The sequence below is a fragment of the Pelophylax lessonae genome (assembly GCF_965119305.1).
Source record: "Pelophylax lessonae genome assembly, chromosome: 1".
Classification (NCBI taxonomy): domain Eukaryota; kingdom Metazoa; phylum Chordata; class Amphibia; order Anura; family Ranidae; genus Pelophylax; species Pelophylax lessonae.
In genome coordinates this window covers 475,340,623-475,362,943 of record NC_138768.1, presented here as the reverse complement: position 1 = coordinate 475,362,943, position 22,321 = coordinate 475,340,623, and the positions used below count along the sequence as shown (strand labels likewise).

Below are 22,321 nucleotides of genomic sequence, written 5' to 3'. Positions count from 1 at the left end.
CCAAGGGGCACGCTGCGACGCTGGCATGCCAGGTCTGTGCATCCTGGCAGGGTGTTTCACCCACAGTCCAGTCCCCGTCCATTGGGCTATAGTCGCTATGGAGACTCAGCGAGGAGCTATGGTCTGCAAGCGCTCGCTGGCACAAACTGGGAGACCATAAGGCTCTCATATAGGCAGTCCGAAACCCAGCCGGCATTCCACAGGGACTGGAGTTAGCAGTAACAAAAATAAAATAAAGTCCAAGAGAAAAAAAAAAAGTTCCCTTTAAGAGCCCATTCACATTAGCGCGACTTGTCAGGCGACTTGTCAGCCTGACAAGTCGCGGTATGTCGCGGTCCATTGATTAGCACAGGACCCGTTCTAATAGGAGCGACACACGTCGTTCCGACTTAGAAAAAGGGTCCTGTACTACTTTGGGGCGACCTCGGAGCGACTTGCATAGACTTCCATTATGTGAAGTCTCTGCAAGTCACGCCGAAGTCGTGGTGCAGGCGACTTCACAGGTCGCCCCCCAAAGTCGCGTCGCGCTAGTCTGAATGAGCTCTAAGACGTTTAAAACAGAGCTAGGACAAAAAGTCCCAGCAGGGAGCGGGTGGCCACTCCTAAGACCAGGCAGCTAAAACTGAAGATGCAACAGTGAGGCCAGGGGTAATAGCCCAGGGACCCCGTCCCCCTGGGCGTGTTAAAGCCTTTGGCTCTACCTGTTCACTCCTAGTGGGAGGGGCTTATTAACCATTTGTCTACGATTTAAAGCAGTAGCTAGGGCCGTCAGTGGACGAAAGAGAAAAAAGGGTTTAGAAATTTCTAACAGTATTATATGAAGATACATAAAAACAGATGAAGCAAAAATCTGTCTTAAAGGATTACCTTTTGATGCTTGGCTCCTTTAATGTGTGCAGCATAGGCATCTCGTCCAGTACAAGAAATATCACAGAGCTGACAATGCAATTGTGTATGTGCACCTTTTGCAGGAATCTGGGCAGCGACTAAAAGTTCTTTTTTTTTGTGCTTTTGTCCCTCTAAATGCTCTTTGTAGGTCTAAAAATAGAAAACAATTACAACCAATTAAAAAGGAACATTTATGCCTTACAAAGCACTCATTTGAAAGTGTTTTACAGTATCCATGTCATTTCAAGCTTAACTATACTCCACTTCACTCCAGCGATACAATCTGTCGCTGGCTGCTAAGATATTAGGCCAATTTTCTTACAGGTTCTAAACTACAGACATATTCATCGGCTTGGCAGGAATGACATTGCAGCAGATGCTGAAACTGTACACTGAGCTGTGCCTGTGCAGCTCAGTAAAAAAGGCAGCTAAGAATAGACATAGTAGGTCTCTTCTGCAAAGCAGTAGTAAACTGCGCTTGGACACTTGTACCTACAAGTAAGCTTATAATAAAGCTTACCTGTAGGTACAAGAAATATATGCTAAAGGTACAGTGTAGGAGATATTTAGTGTTTCTGAAGCCAGTAATGTCACTGGCGCATATGCTCTGAAGGGACGGCATATCCATGCCGTCCCTTCAGAGCTCTGTGCCCTGGCTGTAAATCCTATGCGCATCCTCTGATGTCCTTGCGGCTTGGTCATTCAAACAGGCAGAGCCTGGGAACCTGTGAGGAAGACTGATGGAAAATCGAAACCCTGTCAGCAGTGACAGCTCACTGCTGGAAAGCTTCGTTTTAGGGTAAGTCTCTGCATTATGCCCTTAACTTGCAGGGAGAATTATTTTTTTCAATGCAAACATTTACTACTGCTTTAGGTTACAAGGTGAACACAAAATAACTATCAATTAAAACCAAAACAGATAAATTACTGGCGATGTTGGAAAAAAAAATGGATTATTGCATTTAATACAAAAACATAAAAGCTGCTATTCAGATAACATGCCATCAAAAGGCTAGCCATACATACATAGATTTCTCTCATTTGATAGATTCCTCCTATCCACACTGTTTGGAGTGTATAGAGGAATCTCCCCTGACTATTGTATTCTGACAGCCACCAACACCTGTAAATTATCACTGCTGAATTCTCTGGCATTCTCAGAGATCGCTCTCCTGTGAGTGCCGGTTTATGAAGCGGTATACACTGCTTCTCCAGTTGAGGAGTGAAGAGATCTATAAATGCTTCAAATTTTTTTTTTTTTTTTTTTTTTTAAACACAAAATTGTCATAGTAACAAAATTTCTCACACACAGCATAGGCATACTTGCAATGACACCCCAAAATACATTCTGCTACTCCTCCAGAGTATGGCGATTCCACATGTGTGAGACTGTTACACAGCCTGGCCACATAGAGGCCCAACATGCAGGGAGCACCGACAGGCGTTCTAGGAGTGTAAAATTTACACATCTAATTTCCTGAATACATCACACCTTTGAAGGCCCTGGAGCACCAAGACAATCATAACACCCAAGAAATGACCCCCCCCCCCCCCCCCCCAGTGTATAATCTAGGAGGCATAATGAGTCTTTTACATTACATAGTAACATAGTTAGTAAGGTTGAAAAAAGACATTATTCCATCCAGTTCAACCTAGTGTGTGTGTGTGTGTGTGTGTGTGTGTGTGTGTGTGTGTGTGTGTGTTAACCGTACATTGTATACCCCTGTATGTTGTGGTCTTTAAGGTGCCCATCTAATAATTATTTGAAACTATCGATGCTCCCTGCTGGTACCACTGCTTGCGGAAGAGAATTCCGCATCCTTACTGCTCTGACAGTAAAGAACCCCCTTACGTACTTTAAGGTTAAACCGCCTTTCCTCTAGTTTTAGTGAGTGGTCACGTGTCTTATTGCATTTCCTTTCTCTGAATAGTTTGTTCCTTATGCTACGATCGCCAGTACAGTATTTGTACATTGATATCATATCCCCCCTTAATGGTCTCTTCTCCAGAGAGAATAAGTTTAGTGCTTGTAGTCTTTCCTCATAGCCAATGTCCTCCATTCCCCTAATTATTTTTGTTGCCCTTCTCTGGAATCTTTCCAGTTCCAGCACATCCTTCCTGAGGACCGGTGCCCAGAACTGGACAGTAGTGCTGCAACGATGAGTCAACGTAGTCCATTACGTCGAAGACAGAAATATGTCGACATGCAGAAATACTGCTCGTGCCGGCTGTTCTCCTTCTCCCCCTCCTCGGAGTGCACAAGACATGACTCTCTCCAGTTCCAGCACATCCTTCCTGAGGACCAGAGTCTTGTAGAGAGGGAGAAAAATCTCTATTTCTGGAGTGAATCCCCTTTTTTTTTTTTTATACATCCCAGTATTTTGTTGGCTTTGCTTGGAGCGGCTTGGCATTGCATGCCAAATAGAGGGGTGGGGGCAGCGACTGTCAAGAGGACTTCGAGAAAGGAATTTTACGGTAAGATTTTACAAAAATTCAGTTTTCCCTTACGTCCTTTGACAATTGCCGCCCACTCATTCAGTCTTCACCAATGGGATGTCCCAAAGCAGTGTAGACATGAGGGGTGGGAAACGCAACTGTCAGAAAGGCAGAGAAAGGAACCTTACGTAAGCAGAAAGGTATCCTCTGGGCAACAGAAAAGCTCAACTGGAGCAACAACCCAGGAAAGCAAATAAACAACGGGGAAAACAACCCCAACAGCCAGGGCCCTGCAAAACTAGGGTCCCTTTAAGGCACTGCCGCACACAGAACTTTGCGGCCAAAGGAGGCCTCTGCTGATGCCAGAACATCAAGTTTGTAGAACTTTGAAAAGGTGTGCACAGACGACCAAGTCGCAGCCTTGCACACCTGGACCACTGAAGCCTGATGTCGGAAGGCCGATGACGCACTCACCGCTCTGGTAGAGTGCGCCTTGACAGGGAAGGGCGGTACCCGTTCCTTCAACGAATAGGCCTGTACAATTGTCTGTCTGATCCATTTTAAAAAAAGGTCGCCGCAGACGCAGCCATACCCTTCCGAGGTCCCTCAGGAAGGACAAAAAGAATCGACTCCCGAAAGGATTCAGTGGACGACAGGTAAACCCTGATCGCCCCGGACAACATCCAAGGAATGTAAGGCAAACTCCTTAGGATGTTTAGGATTCGCACAAAGCGAAGGCAAAACAATGTCCTCATTAAGGTGAAAATCAGAAACCACCTTTGGAAGGAAGGACTGGTTGGGTCGCAAGACCACCTTATCCTTATGAACCACCAGGTAAGGGGAGCGGCAAAACAAGGCCGCCAACTCCGACACTCTGCGTGCAGAAGTGATCGCTACCAGAAAAGCAACCTTTCGACAGCAGAGGCAAAGAGATCTCCCGGATGTTTTCAAAGGGAGAACGTTGCAAGACGGACAGAACCAAGTTCAAGTCCCAAGGAGGTAGAGGCGCCCTCCGAGGAGGGGCCAAGTGATGCACACCTTGCAAAAAGGTGCGAATCAAAGAGTTGGGACGCCAATGGGCGCTGGAAAAGGACGGCCAGTGCTGACAACTGGCCCTTAATCGTGGACAACGCCAGGCGCTGGTCCACATCAGTTTGTGGTAAGGCCAACACCCTCGCCACCGAGTAGGAACGAGGAGGGAAGCCTCTGGACTCACAAACCAGGCAAAATAAGCCTTCCAGGTACGGTAATAGATCTTACCAGATGAGGCTTTCCTAGCCTTGAGCAAGGTAGGAATGACCTCAGAAGAGACCCGTCACTCAGGACCTGGCTTTCAACAGCCATGCCGTTAAAGCCAGCGACTAAGGCAGGATGGAAGATCGGTCCCCGAGACAGTAGATCGCCTCGTAACGGTAGCCGCCACGGAGGCTCGATGGCCAGTTGAATGATGTCCGCGTACCAGGACCGACGTGGCCAGTCCGGGGCCACCAGAATTGCCAACTTCGGTTCCGAGATCAACCTGCGCAGGAACCTAGACAACAACTGGATCGGGGTTAAGGCATACATCAGACGGTGCCAAGGCACCACCAGCACATTCGAGGCGTCTGCCAGAGGATTGTGCGTTCTTGCCCCGAACCTTCCCACCTTGTTGTTTAGCCGGGACGCAAACAGATCCACATTCGGGGATCCCCATTTCGCACACAGCATCTGAAAAACCTCCGGGTGCAGGGACCATTCCCCCTCGTCCAGGGTCTGGCAGCTCAGATAATCGGCCTGCCAGTTCTCCACACCCAGAATGTGAAATGCCGAAATCGCTGGGACGCGAGTCTCGGCCCAAGACAGAATGCTGATCACTTCCCGAGCCGCCTGGGCACTCCTGGTGCCCCCTTGGTGATTGATGTAAGCCACCGCAGTGACATTGTCCGTCTGCACCCGTACAGGGCGGCCCTGAAGACGATCCGACCAATGGAGCAGGCACAGCCTGATCGCTCAATTCCAAGATGTTGATCGGTAGGAAGGATTCCTCCACCGACCAAGTGCCTTGGGCAGACAGGTTGCCCAGGACGCCACCCCAGCCCGACAGGCTGGCATCCGTGGTAATCACCGTCTACAGCAACGGCCGGAAGGATTTTCCCTCCGCTACGGCCGGGGACCAAAACCACCACAGAAGATCCACTCTGGTTTGGTGACTCAGACAGCCTCAGGTCCCAGGACTGAGGGAGCCTGTCCCACCTGGCCAGTATCTCCGCTTGGAGAGACCGCGTGTGAAAATGTGCAAACGGTATCGCCTCGAATGCTGACACCATCAATCCCAGGGACAGCATACAGGTCCTGAGCGACGAGGACTCGTCCGAGGGACCTGACCTCGCTCTGCAGGGTCCGGAGCTTGTCCTCCGGCAGAAACACCTTCGCTTGGTGAGTCCAAGACCATTCCCAAATATGGGAGACGAACCGAAGGAGACAAAGTCGACTTCTGAACGTTGGTCCATCCGAACTCCTGGAGCGTCTGAACCTTAGTGGACAGATCGCGCATCAGGCTCTGACTGGCACACGATCTTAACAGGATATCGTCCAGATAACCCAAGACCGCAATGCCCTGTGCCCGTAATAGGCCCAGAACAGGAGCCAGCACTTCGGTAAACACCCGTGGAGCCGAAGCGAGACCGAAAGGCAACGCCACAAACTGATAGTGTTCCTCCGCAATAGAAAATAGGAGGTACCTCTGATGACCCTCGAATATGGGGATGTGTAAATACGCATCCTTTAGGTCGATAGAAGCCAGGAAATCTCCCGGACTCAGGGAGGCCACCACCGAGCAGAGCAATTCCATGCGTAATTTTTCAACACGCACAAAGCGGTTGAGAGCTTTTAAGTCCAGAATCGGACGCACCTTGCCCTCCTTTCAGGGCACAGTGAACAGATTCGAATAAAACCCCCGAAATCTGTCCCGATGTGGTACGGGGACGATTACCCCCTGGGCGAGTAGATCCTGAACCGCCCGATGAAGATCTTGCAGCCGATCTGGGGTTAAATGAAGATTTGAGGGAAAGAATCTGTCCGCTGGTCGCGAAAGGAATTCGATCTTTTAACCTGATCGAAAGATTTCCTGAACCCACTTGTCCGGAATCCGGAGCAACCAAGGTTGGAGGAAACCGCGCAGACGTCCCCCCACCCCTGGAACGGGTGAGGGCGCCCCTTCAGGCAGTGGTGGACTGTGCCGCCGCACCAGCCTGGGCGGCTTTTGGCTTGCCCGCCCAGGACTTCCTCTGGCCACCCTGGCCCTTGAAAGGGTTCCCCTTGTCCTGCGCCTTGAAGGCACGAAAGAACCCCTGATTTGGTTTAAAGGAGGGGCCCCGCTTACCGCGGAAAGACTTACCCCTAGGATTCTGGGGCAACAGAGTGCTCTTGCCTCCAGTGACACCTTTAACCAATTCATCCAGGGATTCTCCAAAAAGACGAGACCCAGCATAAGGGATGTCAGACACCGTCTTCCTGGAAGTCTGGTCAGCCGACCAGCTTTTTAACGATATCAAGCGGCGATTAAGTACTGCGACACTAGATAAGCGCGCAGCTAGTGGGGCCTCATTTAAGGCCGCAACGCACAAATGCATGACCCCTTGATAAATCTGGTCCACCATCCCCAAGCTAGTAGGGAGGGCAGAATCAGCCACGAGGGTGCGTCTGAGCACCTTGGTCCAATCAGCCATGGCTTGAGCCACCACGACAGAGGCGAAAATAAGTTTCAGCATGGAACCCGCTACCTTGTAGGAATGTCGGGCAAGAGACTCCAGCCTCCTATCCGTAGGATCTTTAAACACCGGAGAATCCTCGGTGGGTACCAGAGTGGCCCTGTTCCACTTTTGGAGCCATAGACCAGCGAGAATCCATAGGGGACGCAAACAGGGAAGAGGAGTTGAAACGTTTTAGGCACCACAAAAGTGCACTTCAAGTTGCGTCATTGTTCGTTCAGTTTCATGGAACTCAGCGGGGCAAGGAAATACCTGCGCCACCTTACGGGATCTGTGGGTACCAAAAGAGGACCGTTTTCCCGGAGGATTGGGCTCATCCTCTAAATGTAGTGTTTCCTTAACGGCAATGATCAGCGCATCCATAGCTGCGCGGTCCTCGGCTCCCCCTCAGACTGAGAAGAGCGAGACCCTTCAAGGGGCACGCTATCTACGGCAACCATGTCAGATTCAGAATCAGAAGAAAGAGCCTAGGCCTTTTTCTAGCATCCCGTTCTGTCATCAAAAGATCCACCTTGGATGCTAAAGTCGCAAGTGCGGCAGTCAAAGCAGGCAGAGCAGAAGATTCAGAGGAACCTGAATCCTCCACCAAAGCTGGGGGAAATTTGCTGTCCTGGGAATCCATAATAAAAAAAACTTTTTTTCCCCAAGGTACTGGCCCTTTAAGCACACCGCGATCCCCCGCAGTACACCGCTATGAAGGATTCTGCAAGCAGACCCCTAAACAGGAATAAGCTGATAGCCAGAGGTATTCCCACAAAAAAACAGCAAAGAAAGACCCCACAAGTATAACCACATGCCTGTCGATCTCCTCTGTAAAGAAAGAGGAAGTGATGTCACCGCAGGAGGCTGAACCAGGACTTCAGACTAAGGAAACATGGTTGCCCATAGAAAGCAATGGGAGGCTCCGGGAACATGGCCGCCGACATGTGCTCAGGAGAACACATTGCCACACACAAGATGGAGCCGTAAGGTGCCAAAATACACTACATACATCGCTGCAGAAGTACCCACAGTGAAGCCGGACATGCTGCCCACACCTAAAATGGCGGACCGGCGGTTTTTAACCCCGCAGCGGTCGCCACACGTGTCTGTACCTCCACACACGCCATAAGTGTCACATAGGAGAGGGACCCCCACAACCCACATAGCGAACTAGCTGAGTGAAAGTCCCCGCAGGGACCGGGAGAAAGTGAGCCCCAAAAACGCACAGACATTAGGGGATACCACAGACACACAGGACTGCCAGCCCCAGACAGAGGCCCCACACAGAATGCACTCACCGTACCCGATGGCATGGGTGCCTCACATCGACAGGAAACCTCCCACCCCAGATGGCGGGGGTGCCGTCAGCCAGAAACGCAGGATGCTAGCAACGCACGGGAACCATGGGAGACACGTCCAGGCAAGGTGGCCACCTCACGGCCTTTCATCCCTGAGGACAGGGATGGGTCGTTTGCGAGGCCAGGGCGTAAGCATAGCCTGCTAAACGCTCGATGGTGGGCTGGAATTTCATAAGGCCCTCTGTCCTGGGATACCAGGACGACCAGTGCGACTCCCAGCTCTGCGACACCATCATCTTGAAGAAGTGACTAACTAAACGCTGATAAACAGCTAGTAATGCAAAGGAAAAAAAAAACATTTGCAGAAATAAAATCATAAGAAATAGAAGAAGGCTGAGACCGTAGCCCCAGCATAGGGAGAGCCTAACTAGGCAGAAGGCAAACTGAGTTGGGATGGCTGAAAGCAGGGGGGTATTGGACCAGTGGGACAGCCCCCATAGGTGTGTATGTAAATCACTTTTTTTTTAACACGTTTTATGCCTAGCTTGCTCCTATGGATAAGAGGTCAATACCCATTGGTGAAGACTGAATGTGTGGGCGGCGACTGTCAGAGGACGTAAGAGAAATTAAGAAACAGAAGAAAGGCTGAGACTGCAGCCCCAGCCAAGGGAAGCCTGCCTTCTCCTAACTAGGCAAAAGACAAACTGAATTGGGAATGCTGCTAGCAGGGGGGTATTGGACCAGAGGGACAGCCCCCTATAGGTGTGTCTATGCAAAGTTTTTGTGAATGTTGCTAACAAAATCTTCTGCCTAGCTTACTCCTGTGGATAAGACCAATACCCAGTAGTGAAGACTGAGTGGGCGACGACTGTCAGAGGACGCAAGAGAAAGATACTGCTCCTGCGATTCCACCAGCATCTGTTGTATTCGCCAGGGGCCCTGCACCCTTGCCATAGCAGTGGCACCTTCCTGTGGTGCAAGAGGCCAGAATATGCTCTCCTGGGATTCCCCACCGTAGACAGACATGAGGAAAACTGTCCGGGTGCAGAAATAATCTGCCCGGCAATTCTCAACGACGAAAAAATCCACGGCAGAGAGAGGAACGTGCTGAGCCCTCCACTGTAGACGGCAAGAAGCCTCCAGCGCCACCTCATGTGCCACCCTGGAAGCTGACAGACCACCCTGGAGGCATTGTCTGATTGGATCCTGACCAGGAGCCTGCAGAGCAGAACAGGACAGTCCCGTACACCTTGAGGAAACCCCGTATGTTCGCAGCCCCAGGAGCGGGAGAGTCTCCTCCCGAGTCCAAAGGTCTTATTCTGACCTCAAACCCAGGGCTCCCCCCAGCCTGGCACCCATAGCAACGACCATCCAGGGGTAAGGAAGGAAATACTTACTGGCTCGTCAGACAGGAGACCGGAACTATCATAGGAAGAAGGCCCTATCGATCGTTTCAGATAATCTGGTCATCTAGGGAGCATATAGACCCATTTGGATAGGATATCCCTCTGCAGAATTATTGCATCGAACACACACAGGACCACCTGGAAAGTGGAAACCAGAGGACCCAGGTCCACATGCAAGATCGCCAGAAGTGCCACTTGGACAACAGTCTAAAATGGCCGGACCTTGAGAAACACGGGAGCCTACTCTGGAGGTGAAAGCCAGACCAAAGACTCTAGTCTCTAGGTCAGGACAGACTGCTTGAAGATCAGATGAAATCCAAATAGGAAAGACCGCTCCAGGTGGGCTAGGTATCGGGTGCTGGTCGGATCCATCAATCCAAAATCGTATGAAGCAAAAAGAGATGACCGCACTCCGATGTAAATCAAAAATTGGAGTAAATTTATTCCACATCAAACAATAGGCAACTGGAACACCACACTGTGAATGCAGGACACAAAGGCAGACGCGTTTCACGACTTAGAGATGTTGCTTACTCATTGCCAAGCCAATGAGTAAGCAACATCCCTAAGTCGTGAAACGCGTCTGCCTTTGTGTCCTGCATTCAGTGTGTTGTTCCAGTTGCCTATTGTTTGATGTGGAATAAATTTACTCCAATTTTTGATTTACATCGGAGTGCGGTCATCTCTTTTTGCTTGAAGATCAGGACCCATCTTAAGTCCTACAGGGAGCGTACTGGGATCTCCACGTTGTCCATTAGTGTGACCTGGAAGTCCTCCTGCAGAAGCCATTCACCCAAGCAACCAGTGATTGCAGTCCCCTGTTGTCGCAGGAACACCTGGACCAGATCCAGCAACTAGTGGGAGCACCCAGCAACAAGAAAGGGAGCCCAAGGGAAAAGACACAAAGGAGAGCATGCGTCCCTAACAGCAAGGCGTAGGAACTGCACATGGGAAGGATGCAGGTATGCATTCTGGATGTAGAAAATTAAACCCCCAAGAGGAGAGGTCACCACAGAACAGATAGATTGCAGCTTGACCTGTTGGACCAGCATAAGGCATTTCTGGGCCCACAGATCCCAGGCCAGGCAAACTCATCTTGCAGTGGGGCCATAAACAGATTAGAGGCAATCCTGGGAACCATGTTGGCTCTTTGCAGAGGAACAGGGGGAAGTCCATGGGCCCGAAAACCAGCAAGGACGACCCCCACCCTGAAGATGGTAGGGGCAAACCTTGCCGAGCGGGACTTATTCGCAGGCATGGAGAACTCATGGGTCAAGAAGCTCTTGCCCCCATCCGCAGGGGCCTTGAAAGGCTAGAAGCAGTCTGGCACCAAGGAAGTACTACCAGTATGCAGCCCCATACTGCAAAATCCAAGGATCCGCGAACCAACAATGGTGACATGCCAAATGGCAAACGAGGGGGTGTACCTGGAGAAAGCCAGTTGAGTCCAGCAGCCAAAGTGAAGGCTCACCGGCAGAGCCCCCCGCCCCCCAGACACTGGCACCAGGGGAAGCGTGTAAGAGCAATGCACACACAAACAGCAGGCAAGCCTCACCGCCTACACCAGTAACCTGCAAAGCCGCATTCTCAATGGCAGGCCAGCACAACTGTGTGGGCCACCAGGAGTAAACCCAGTCAGTCCAGCAGCTAGAAGAAACCCCTAGTGCGGGGGGAAAGGCTCAAAGACAGAGTGCAAAATGGAAAGCAGTCCACAGAGCCCCCCCCCCCACTGCCGGGTCAGTAGTATCCCTGACACAGACACCCGCCCAGCCATGACCATACACAGAGGCAGACAAAGCCTTCCCCCAGGTGGGCCCATGAGGGTGAGGGTAGGAGTGGGGGAAAGGTATGATGAACAATCTCTGCTGAGCCTGTAGGGGTGGAGGGGAACACCAGAGGGCCGACCACCCCAGGGAGGACTCGTTCCCCACACCACGTCTGGGGAGGGAGGGGGGTGGGCAGCTACTTACCAATCCAGCGGAGCGTATGGGTTAGGCTCCCATGACAGATCCTCCTCACCACCGAAGGGGGGTCTGTTGGCCAGGGTAACACTGTTACAGACTCCAGTGCCCGGCCATGTGCGTTCTGGAAGACGTTTAACTCGCTGGCGACCCGATCCAGGATGGGGCATGTCGTGGTGGACCCAGCGCATAGCTGAAGGTCAGAGCGCATTCGCTGGCCAGACCGCGGTGACCAATGAATCTAGATTAGATCTAGATTTAGCCCTTCGCCCAGCATGGCTGATAATTGAAGATCTCCGCAGGAAAAGTCCCAGGAAAAAAGAAAAAGAAAAAAGGCTTTGGAACCACAGGTTCTAGGTCTTTACTACTGAACATTAGTCAGAAATTGTTTTTATTAACTATAGCAGAGAGGGGGGTTTTTATGTCAAAGGGACTGCCCATAGGCAGTGCCGAGTTACTTTTCTGCCTAGTGTCCTACTCCTGTAGGTGACTTTTCTGCCTAGTGTCCTACTCCTGTAGGTGACGATATAACCCAATGGTCCAGATTTAGAAGAGATGTGTCCGTCAATGAACATAGGAGGAAACTAATTGCCCACCCCCTGGTCTGGAGAAAAAGGAAGGAAGATGAAAATGTGATTGAAAACATTTAAAAATATCAAGGATGTGTGAATAAGGTTCAGGAAGGCAGATTTTCAATAACTTCAAGTTAAAGCAAAGATTGAGAACAAGGGAACATGTAGGTCCCAGTAGTTTAAAAAAAAAATGTTCAGCTTAGAAAAAAGGCAGGACAAGAATGATTGATTATAATGGGAGTTTTTCAGCCACACTTTGCGAGTGCCACTCATGGCCTACAGGTAAGGCATTTAACCACTTGCCTACTGTGCACTTAAAACACCCTTCCCATCCAGGCCAATTTTCAGCTTTCAGTGCTGTCACACTTTGACTGACAATTGCGCGGTCATGCTACACTGTACCCATATGAAATTTTTATTTTTTTCACACAAATAGAGCTTTCTTTTGGCGGTATTTAATCACCTCTGGGTTTTTTATTTTTTACAAATAAAAAAAGAATAAAGACAGAAAATTTTGAAAAAAAAAAAAAAAAGTTTCTTATTTTCTGCGAGTAAATTTTGAAAATAAATTTTTCTCCTTCACTGATGTGCGCTGATGAGGCTGCACTGATGGGCACTGATGAGGTGGCACTTATGGGCACTGATGAGGAGGTACTAATATGCCGCACTGATGAGGAGGTACTAATATGCCGCACTGATGAGCACTGATAGGCGGCACTGATAGGCACTGGCGGATGGCACTGATGAGCAGCACCATCAGTGCCCACACAGTGCCCATAGTGCTGCCAGTCAGTGCTCATCAGTGCCTAGATGAGCAGGCACTGACTGGCAGCACTATGGACACTAATTGTGGGCATTGATGGGGCACTGATGGCGGGCACTGTGGGCACTGATGGGGGGGGCAATTTGTGTATTTTTTTACCTTTAGTAATCAGGGCACTGGTGATCAGTGCCCTGATTACATTGCTGTGTGTCCCCGGCGCTGTGAGGCTCCCCCTCCTTCCTCACACTGCAGGCTCTGTGTGAGGAAGGAGCGCCGGCGATGAGAGATGATCTCATATGTTTACATATGAGATCATCTCTCATTGGACGGCTTGATCACGGACACACATTGGACGGCCATTCACCACGATCGGCTGTGTCCAAGGGACACGGCCGACACATTCTCCCCGATGCGCGCTCGCGGGAGCGCGCGGGGGGCGTGTCACTGGGAGGCCGTTTAAAAACGGCCTCCCGAAAATTCAAGTCCGCGCTGCAGCCGTATATAGGCTATAGCGCGGATGGCAGGTAGTTAAACAAAGCAAAACCGTGTTTAGCCTACTAAAGCCTCCTTGCCACATAGTCAAAGGAAAACTCCCCAATGGGGCAGAGATAGCAAAAAAAAATATATATATATATATATACTTGAGAATTTTTTTTTTCTAAAAGCTAAAAGACAAAATTAACACATCTCTCTCTCTCACTCATGCAGTTCCCAGTTTCCAATACCTGATATCCTGCACAGCTAATTTTGCAGATGTCACAATAATGCAGCGGTTGTGGTTTTGGCTGTGCCTTGATTTTCATCTCTTTGTTCACATATGGAGCATTTCTGGCATATTTAGTACCATTTCCATTAGCTCTCGCATCTTTGCTGCCCCAAGATCCATGTCCAAATCGATTAGGCTGCTGATGATGGTAATTGGATGAGGTCTCTGGATATGCAGCAGGTTCACAAGAAGAGTAACTGGAAGCTGAAAAAAAAAAAAAAAACTGAAATGTGACAACTAAAAGAGTTTGAGAAAAATAAGACTGGCAATGGATAGGTCAATGGTTCAGCGAACGTTCAACGTACAGTCTAAAAATGGCAGTGTAACATTGTAGGGGGAATTAAGCATCTTCCTTTGCAGTAATTTTATTTGACTTGTGCCACTTAAGTTGATCCAAACCTGACCCGACTTCTGGGCTTTGCGGGTCCCAAAGGAAGACCGCTTACCCGACAGATGGGTCTGAAATATAGGCACATGACAATATGCATCCTTGATGTCTATGGATGCTAGGAATTCCTCTCCCTGCAGGGAGGTTACGACTGAATGAATTGATTCCGTGCGGAAAGAACGAACGTTCAGAAACTGATTCAGCCCCTTGAGATCCATAATAGGTCTCACATCCCCATTTGGTTTGGGGATTACGAGTAGGTTTGAGTAGAAACCCTTGAACCTTTCGTTTTCTGGAACCTCGGTTATCAACCTCTGAGCCCTCAGCTGGTTCAAAGCCTGAAAGAGCTTTCTTTTAGGGGATCTGTTGGTATACTTCACCTCACAAGCCGAGGATGCGGGAACAACCGGAATTCCAGCTTGTATCCCTGTGAAATGGTGGAGACAACCCAGTTGTCTTGAATCAACTCCACCCATGCCCCTGAGAACCGAAGAAGCCTTCCCCCCACCGTGATGAGTGGGGGAGCCCCTTCACTGAGAGGGCTTAGAGGAAGGCTTGGCTGATCCCTGGGGCCCATGGCTTTTTCTGACCTTGCCCCGAGAGCTTGGGTCCGGATGCCTGGAACTGGAAGCACTGGTATTATGTGTGCTGGGGATTTTAAAAGGAAGGACGCCTGCTCTTCCTCTTAACAGGTAGCAACGTACTCCCCCCCACGATCTTTTGGATATACTTATCCAGATCACCAAAAAGGCATTCTCCCTGAAAGGGGAAGCTAGCCAGTCATTTTTTTTTTTTTTTTTTTTTACACGGTAATTCTGCACATATGCACGTCATCAACGCAAACCGTAACATTTGCCTTATGGAGTCTGTAAGAGCATCTACTGCGAAACACAGAGTGCGAGGTAGATCTGACAGATCTTCCAAAGAATCTCCTTGGGAAGGAACTGTCTTGGACACTCGCTTTACGCGGTCTGTAAAAGACTGACACACTCCTATGGCTGCTACTGCTGGTTGTACTGCAGAACCTGCAACCGCAATAGGAGGCTTTAAATAAAGATTCTAACTTCTTATCCGCTGGATCTTAAAAATCTGGCAGGTGCACAAAGTACACGGAGTAGCTACTATGCCTGACAACCGTAATGGCTCAGATTGGTTATTTGCCTCTGGCTTATCAGGAGGAGTAGACACAGATGAAGCATGACTAGGGCCTACAAGGCCTGACTGTGGCATCACAGTGCCCTTTCCAACTGTGCTCCCTCCAGCCCTTTTTCGGGCAGACATTGCTTTATAGCAAGACAAACTTGAGGTACTACCTTTAAAAATGTACTCAAGGTCTGTGCTAAGCTTATACAGCCTAATCCACACAACACTGATTACCAAAGATACAGGACCTATTATTGCTAGTAACATACACCCACAGTGACTCAAGCAACCCAGCTGTGCTGCTCTGTGTCCCCCTTCAGCCTGTGACAGAGGCTATAGTGTGTTGGAAACAGTTCATTGCAGAACGTGCCCTTTTATGCAACAGTATCTGTTCAGAAACCAGAATTCCATTTGTGAAAATCATGTACCACACAAGACAAGACTAATAAAATCCTACCTCGTTTCACATCCCAAGTAGGCATATTCCATGGTCCCTTTCGGCTATCCCTTTCCTCCTCCATGTAGTAATCATACTCTTGGTTCTGAGGTTCCATCTCCTGATAACTTTGTCTGTGATCATAGCTGCCTTGTGGTGGCATATTTTCATAAGCACTACTTTCCTATAAAAATAAATTGTCAAAATCATAGAATGTGCAGAAATACTTATTTTACATTTCCCTATTTGAGAAAACTACAAATAACAGTTACTAAAAGTAAGATCTATTACCTAATAATTACAAACAGCACAGTTTAGGACCATGACAAGCCAGGAACTAAAAGTTACAAAGACCTTGAAAAGCCCTCCAATACAATAGTCAGTTAAAAGATTTAATGTATTAACTACATAAGGACCATAAGGTTTTACCTCCATTATGACTAGGCCATTTTTTGCTAAACGGCACTTTGTTACTTTAACTGGCAATTGCGCGGTCATGCAACGCTGTACCCAAATGAAATTGAGGTTCTCTTTTTCCCACAAATAGAGCTTTCGTTTGGTGGTATTTGATATTTGATCACCTCCATGGTTTTTATTTTTTGCGTTCCATGGGGAGTGATCGCGGGTGCCCGGCCAACATGTCGTCTGCCAGACCCGCTAATTGGCTCCCCGTCTAGCCAACCAACACATGTGCGCCCCTACTAACTACTACACTAAACGACATACAAGTACTTTGTTTCACGTAACAGAGCAAGTACTCGCTGATACGAAGTACCGAAACCTATCGCCTAGGAAGCGTAGGTAGAGGGGTGGTTTGAGAGGTGCGGGCGGGTGGGGGTGAGAGGGGGAGGGCAGAGTAGTGGAGGGTGGGGTGAAATAGGGATTGTGGAGTGGGAGAGGTGGGATGGAAAAGGCTGATGACTGGGGGGGGGGGGGGGGGGGGATGTGGATGGGAGGGTCATTGAGAGAGAAGGGTAGAGGTCACCGCTGGTGGAGCGAAGGAGGAGTAAACACAGGGAGGGCACAGAGTACAGGGGATTAAGAAGTGCACTTAGACCTCCTATAACTATGGGGTCTATGCAGTTTGATTATCACAAGGTGGAGACGAAAGAGCACCCATTTTGAGCACATCATGTGTTACAGAAAAAGTCTAATAAGAAGATCACTGTGTGGATTGTCAGTCTATTTATACACGATCTGGAAGTTTGGCCTTAGTGACAGTACACACAGTCGAGTGAGTTTTCTTTCTGCATTAAAAATGCATGTAGGTTATATGGTTCTCAATAGCATAGTTTATACCAGTGTGGTCAGCTCCAGTGCGTTCTAGTTAAAAAAAAAAAAAAAAAAAAAAAGTGTAACATGTTGCATTTTTTCTGTACTGAAAAACGCACCAAAAATGCACTGGAACGTGTCAAAAACGCACATGCAGAAAAGCATCTGGAACGCATCTGGACTGCGTTTCTATGGTGTGAACTGGCACTTAGTGTTTTTTTTGGACGGCATTGTGTTTTTCACATTGTATTTCTTTGTTTTGATTGTTGCACAGCACACTTTTCTGTGAGGTTTCTTTTAATTGCAATCTATACACAAAAACGCCGTGTGGTATAGGCCCTTACCCCTGTAAGAGACTAGCAAAAAAATTGGCATAGAAAAAAGATGGGGCTTTGCGGGCCAGTGGGAGTAGAAGGATCAGAAACAAAACCAATTATAAAACCAAAAATACCTTTTATTGATATACAGAGTAAAATTGAGCATGGACTACCATGCATATATAATAACAGCAGACTGACATACAATAATAAAATCAAACGTTTAACGTCACTGGTGTTATAGAAACATATCCCAAAAAGGGATTATTGCCAAAACAAAGCCTGTATAGGATGGAAGATGGGTCTCAAGCTGGATTCGGTCACGGTAGGTCCCCAGCAAGCCGACGCGTTTCGCTCAAGGCTGCCTCAGGGCCTGAGAGACCATAACAGACCGATGTTTCTATAAGTAACATAAAAGTATAACCAAATAAATACAAGTCAGTTACAGATTTCATAGTACATCATACATAATGCTATTCAATTGTTTTTATTACACTTGGTTCTAGTTTTGTACTGACCCTTCTTGGCAGTGACTTGTGCTAGGCGACAGGGTTGTAGCGATACATAGGCTGTCCGGAAGATATTGCTTCCGTATTCACAATACAAAGTCTATATAGACATCAAAGACATATTTCTTGCACTGGATCCGATATATTAAGTCCCAACTGTGTCATCAGAGGCAGGGCTGTGAATCAAAATACCAATAGGTGTATATCTGTATTTATGATACAACCCACAGAAATTTTAATATATTCAAGATATCATAACCAACCTTCTGGGGATAGCTCCACTGTAGCCTCTTAGGGTAAGTCGCACCCCAAAAGGTAGATGTCCTCTCCCTGGTTTATTCGTCCTTATATATACAATCACCCCTAGATATAGTAAATCTAAGGATATGAGGACATGTATTATTCACTTTCAGTGGAGGATATCTACAATTAGAATATCTCAGTGATATGAGACTAACCAATAAATCAATAATGAATATTCAGACAGATCATATATAAATGAGTAAATGAAAGAGGGTTTGTGGGGATAGCTGTTGGTTGAATAGGGATTGGAATGAATAGACAAGCATACAAATCTGGTGGTAATGTCACCGATATCTAACAGTGGAGCTATAGTATAGACATCCACCTAGTATTATATGGCAAAGAGTTTAAGCCGGGCAACAAACATCTTTCTCTGTATGGTTTACAAGAGGTATATCTCCAGCCTATAGGTCCTTGATGGCGACAGGGTTAACCTGGAAAGAGGACCAATGTCTTAAACAGGTGCATATAGGAATTGCTCTTCATAGCCATAGCATAAAGCTTTGGTTAATGGGAAAGGATATTGCATTGAAGAGGGGATAGTCAAACATGTACATACCTCTCCTCAGTCTAAAAAATGCTCCAGGCAGGAAAGGGGGACATATATATATATAAACATATATTCCGATTATATGGACCAACGGTCCTGGGCTGTCCAAGCCCTAAAAGACACAATTGGAGAGGTTAGTTTCAGTATCTCGAACCCTCCGGCCTATACACCGAGAGTGCAGTCCTCAAGGCAGCCATCCCTTCTATCATTCTGGGGCCAGCATCACTTACCTCTGTGTCTCGTTCGCTCACCACCTGCCTACCTGCCTTTACATCGCATGGGTTCTATAAAGGAGGGGAGGTGACCGCCCTCATTGCTCCGTTTGGCGCTCAAACGAATCCCTTCAGGTGAAGCTGCTTGTATCCAATTGCGGTCGGCGATGGCGCCGCCTGACCGCATCACTTCCAGTCGCTCCGTTAGTGAGGACAGTCTTTTCCCCGTTTAGGGCTCGATGGGTGATGGCATCGCCTCGTCACATTTCCGGTCGCGCCGGAAGTGAGGACATTGCTTTCAAGAATGTACCTATTGCCTTTAGATCCGCCCTACAGTTCCCGGACTGCAGTCTCCAATCGGGCACTGTCTATATTATGGGCTGGGTATTCATAAATTGAGCTCCCTCTCGTGAAATTACAATAGAATATCCTGACAACCACTCTACCTATTACGATCCCACAGGGGACCAACCATCGGTACCAAAGTGCAAGATAATATTGTGGATAGATAAACAATCAATATTAAAGACATATGTCTGGGTTACTACCATCACAGACAGTGCAATACCAAGCAATTATTCTACATCATTGTACAACAGCATCCGCTACAACCGTGTCGCTTCACTGGTCACCTATTATATACAGAAAAAAGGTGTACATATACATATTAGTCTCTGCACATAGGCAGAATCACAATTTACTATAACGTTCATATAGAATATATATCAATTTATTTCTATGCTCTATTTATAGGTAGCAATCCCTATTTTTTTATATATATTCTAGAAATCTTCATCTGTCCTTCTCGGTTTCTTTTAATTGCAAGTTTATATTCTTAGGTCACATAACAATTTACAGCGATTATGTGCTGCACTTGCTTTGGTTTTAAATTTATATATATCTTTGGGTGTAGGGGTCCTTTCACACAGGGCATCCGCCCAGAGGACTCCGTTTTGCTCAGCGGTGATAGATTTGCCGATCCCAGCTGAGCAGGCAGGTGACCGGTCCGTCTCCGCTCTTTGTGCAGATCCCCTCTCTCCTCTACTGGAAATCAGACTGCCTGTCCGCTTTCATCCGATCCTCCAGACAGATGGAAAAACTGGATTTTTGTAAGAACTTACTGTAAAATCCTTTTCTCTGGAGTCCATTGACAGACGCAGCCCTTATACTTCTTAGACCATTGGGTTATGTTGTTCTCATGACCTTATAAAAGGGCACCTTCTTCTACCATCGCTAGGTGGTTGAGAATATCGATCCCCAGCGCTTCTGCTCAAAATCACATCTCTTCCAGCTCCGACACACTTATTCCACCATATTGCTGGTAGTTTCCTGGGCTTTCTGGCACTAGGCCTCTAATTCAGCTTTGTAAGGCCTCTTCCTGGCCCTCTGTTCATACATTTTCAACGGCCTCCCAGTTTGTGCCAGCGAGCGCTTGCAGACTGTAGCTCCACGCTTGGTCTCCATAGCGACTATAGTCCCACGAACTCAACCAGGAAAAGGAGCTCACCCACGAAAGGAAAAAAAAAAAAACCCTAAAGAGAAACAAGGGAGTCTCTTTAAACAGCAGCCTGCAAAACTTTGCGGCCAAAGTGTGCATCCGAAGATGCCAACAAATCTACCTGGTAGAATTCTGCAAATGTGTACACAGATGACCAAGTTGCCGCCTTACAAACTTGCACTACTGAGGCCTGATGGCAAAAAGCCCAAGAGGCACTCAGCGTTCTAGTAGAATGAGCCTTCACAGGGAAAGAAGGAACCTGACCCTTCAATGAATAAGCCTGAACAACTGTCTGCCTGATCCATCTGGATATAGTTGCAGGAGACGCAGCCAAACCCTTAAGAGATCCCTCAGTAAGGACAAATAGAGCATCTGATTTCCTAAAACACTCAGTGTCTGTCAGGTAAAACCCTGATCGGCCGAACCACATCCATAGAGTGCAAAGCATTTTCTATGGGATGCTTAGGACAGAGTAAAGGCAATACGTTTTCATTTAGATGGAAATCGGACACCACCTTAGGGAGAAAAGAGGAATTAGGTCGGTGTACCACTTTATCACTGTGGACCACCGAATAAGGCACACGACAGGACAGCACCTCCAACTCAGACACTCTGCAGGCAGAAGTAATCGCCACCATAAAGGCAACCTTCTTGCATAAAGAAAGCAGAGAAATTTTCCTAATATTCTCAAAAGGAGGTTTTTAATGAACAGACAAAACCAGACAGATCCCACGGAGGCAATGGGGATCTTTACAGGGGGAGCCAGATGACGCACCCCCTGAATAAAAGTGTGAATCAAGGCATTAGCAGCCAACGGATGTTGGAAGTAAATAGCCAAGGCCTACACTTGGCCCTTGATAGTGCCCAAGGCCAACCGCTGCTCAACCTCATTTTGTAAAAAGGACAAAACCCTAGCTATAGAAAACAAGCGAGGGTGCAAAAAACAACCACAAGGTGTGCCCTTGGATACAGAACTGGTTAAAAGGGCGTGTCCAAAGGGTGGTAATAAATAACACGTACTCAGACTGGTCTGGGGTGGTAAGTGGGGTCCCTCAAGGATCGATCCTGGGACCAACCTTGTTCAATTTATTCATAAACAGCATTGAGGACGGGATCTGTAACTTGATCTCAGTTTTTGCAGAGGACACAAAATTGGGCAGGGCAATAACTTCACAACATGAGGCAGATATCTTACAGAATGACCTGAACAAAATAACAGAGTGGGCAACTACCGTAAATGGCAAATGAGGTTTAATGATGAGAAGTGTAAGGTTTTGCACTTGAGGGACTAAAAACAAATGCACAATACACTTTGGGTGGGGTCGTTGGGGGAATAAAAAAAATGGAGAAAGATCTGGGAGTCTTAGTAGAGGATAGACTAGGCAATAGCATGTAATGTCAAGCTGCAGCTGCCAAAGCCGGCAGAATATTAGCATGCATAAGGAAGGGGATGTTTTTCAGAGATAAAACTATAATCCTACCACTTCATAAAACTCTGGTCCGACTGCATCTGGAGTATTCTGTCCAGTTCTGGTCGCCAGTCCTCAGGAGGGATGTGTTGGGCTGGAGAGAGTCCAGAGAAGTGCAAATAAACTAATTAGGGGATTGGAGGACCTTAATTTGAAGAGTGTTTACATATCGCTTGATTTATTCTCCCTGGAGAAGAGACGCCTGAGAGGGGACATGATAGCAATTCACAAATACCTCAACGGTGATCTCAGCATAGGAAAAAAAAACGATTCAGTCGCAAGGATTGCATGAGGACGCGAGGTCATACAATGCGATTAGAGAAGCGTTTTAACCTCAGGCAACACAGGGGGTTCTTTACTGTTAGGGCTACAAGATTGTGGAATTCTCTACCACAAGAGGTAG

At 47.8% G+C, this 22,321-nt stretch overlaps 1 protein-coding gene across 1 annotated transcript in view; it reads right to left on the bottom strand.

Annotated features, from left to right (window-relative positions):
- Positions 1-22,321, bottom strand: part of ZFR2 (zinc finger RNA binding protein 2) — a gene marked incomplete at its 3' end in the record, with an annotated part of 435,737 nt that overhangs the window by 355,887 nt on the left and 57,529 nt on the right. Inside the window, exons 3-5 of the mRNA XM_082246780.1 lie at positions 15,810-15,972; positions 13,781-14,025; positions 868-1,038 (exon numbers count right to left, since the gene is read on the bottom strand). Of these exons, the coding sequence (XP_082102906.1) occupies positions 868-1,038; positions 13,781-14,025; positions 15,810-15,972 (579 nt within the window). The remainder of the gene's footprint in view (positions 1-867; positions 1,039-13,780; positions 14,026-15,809; positions 15,973-22,321) is intronic.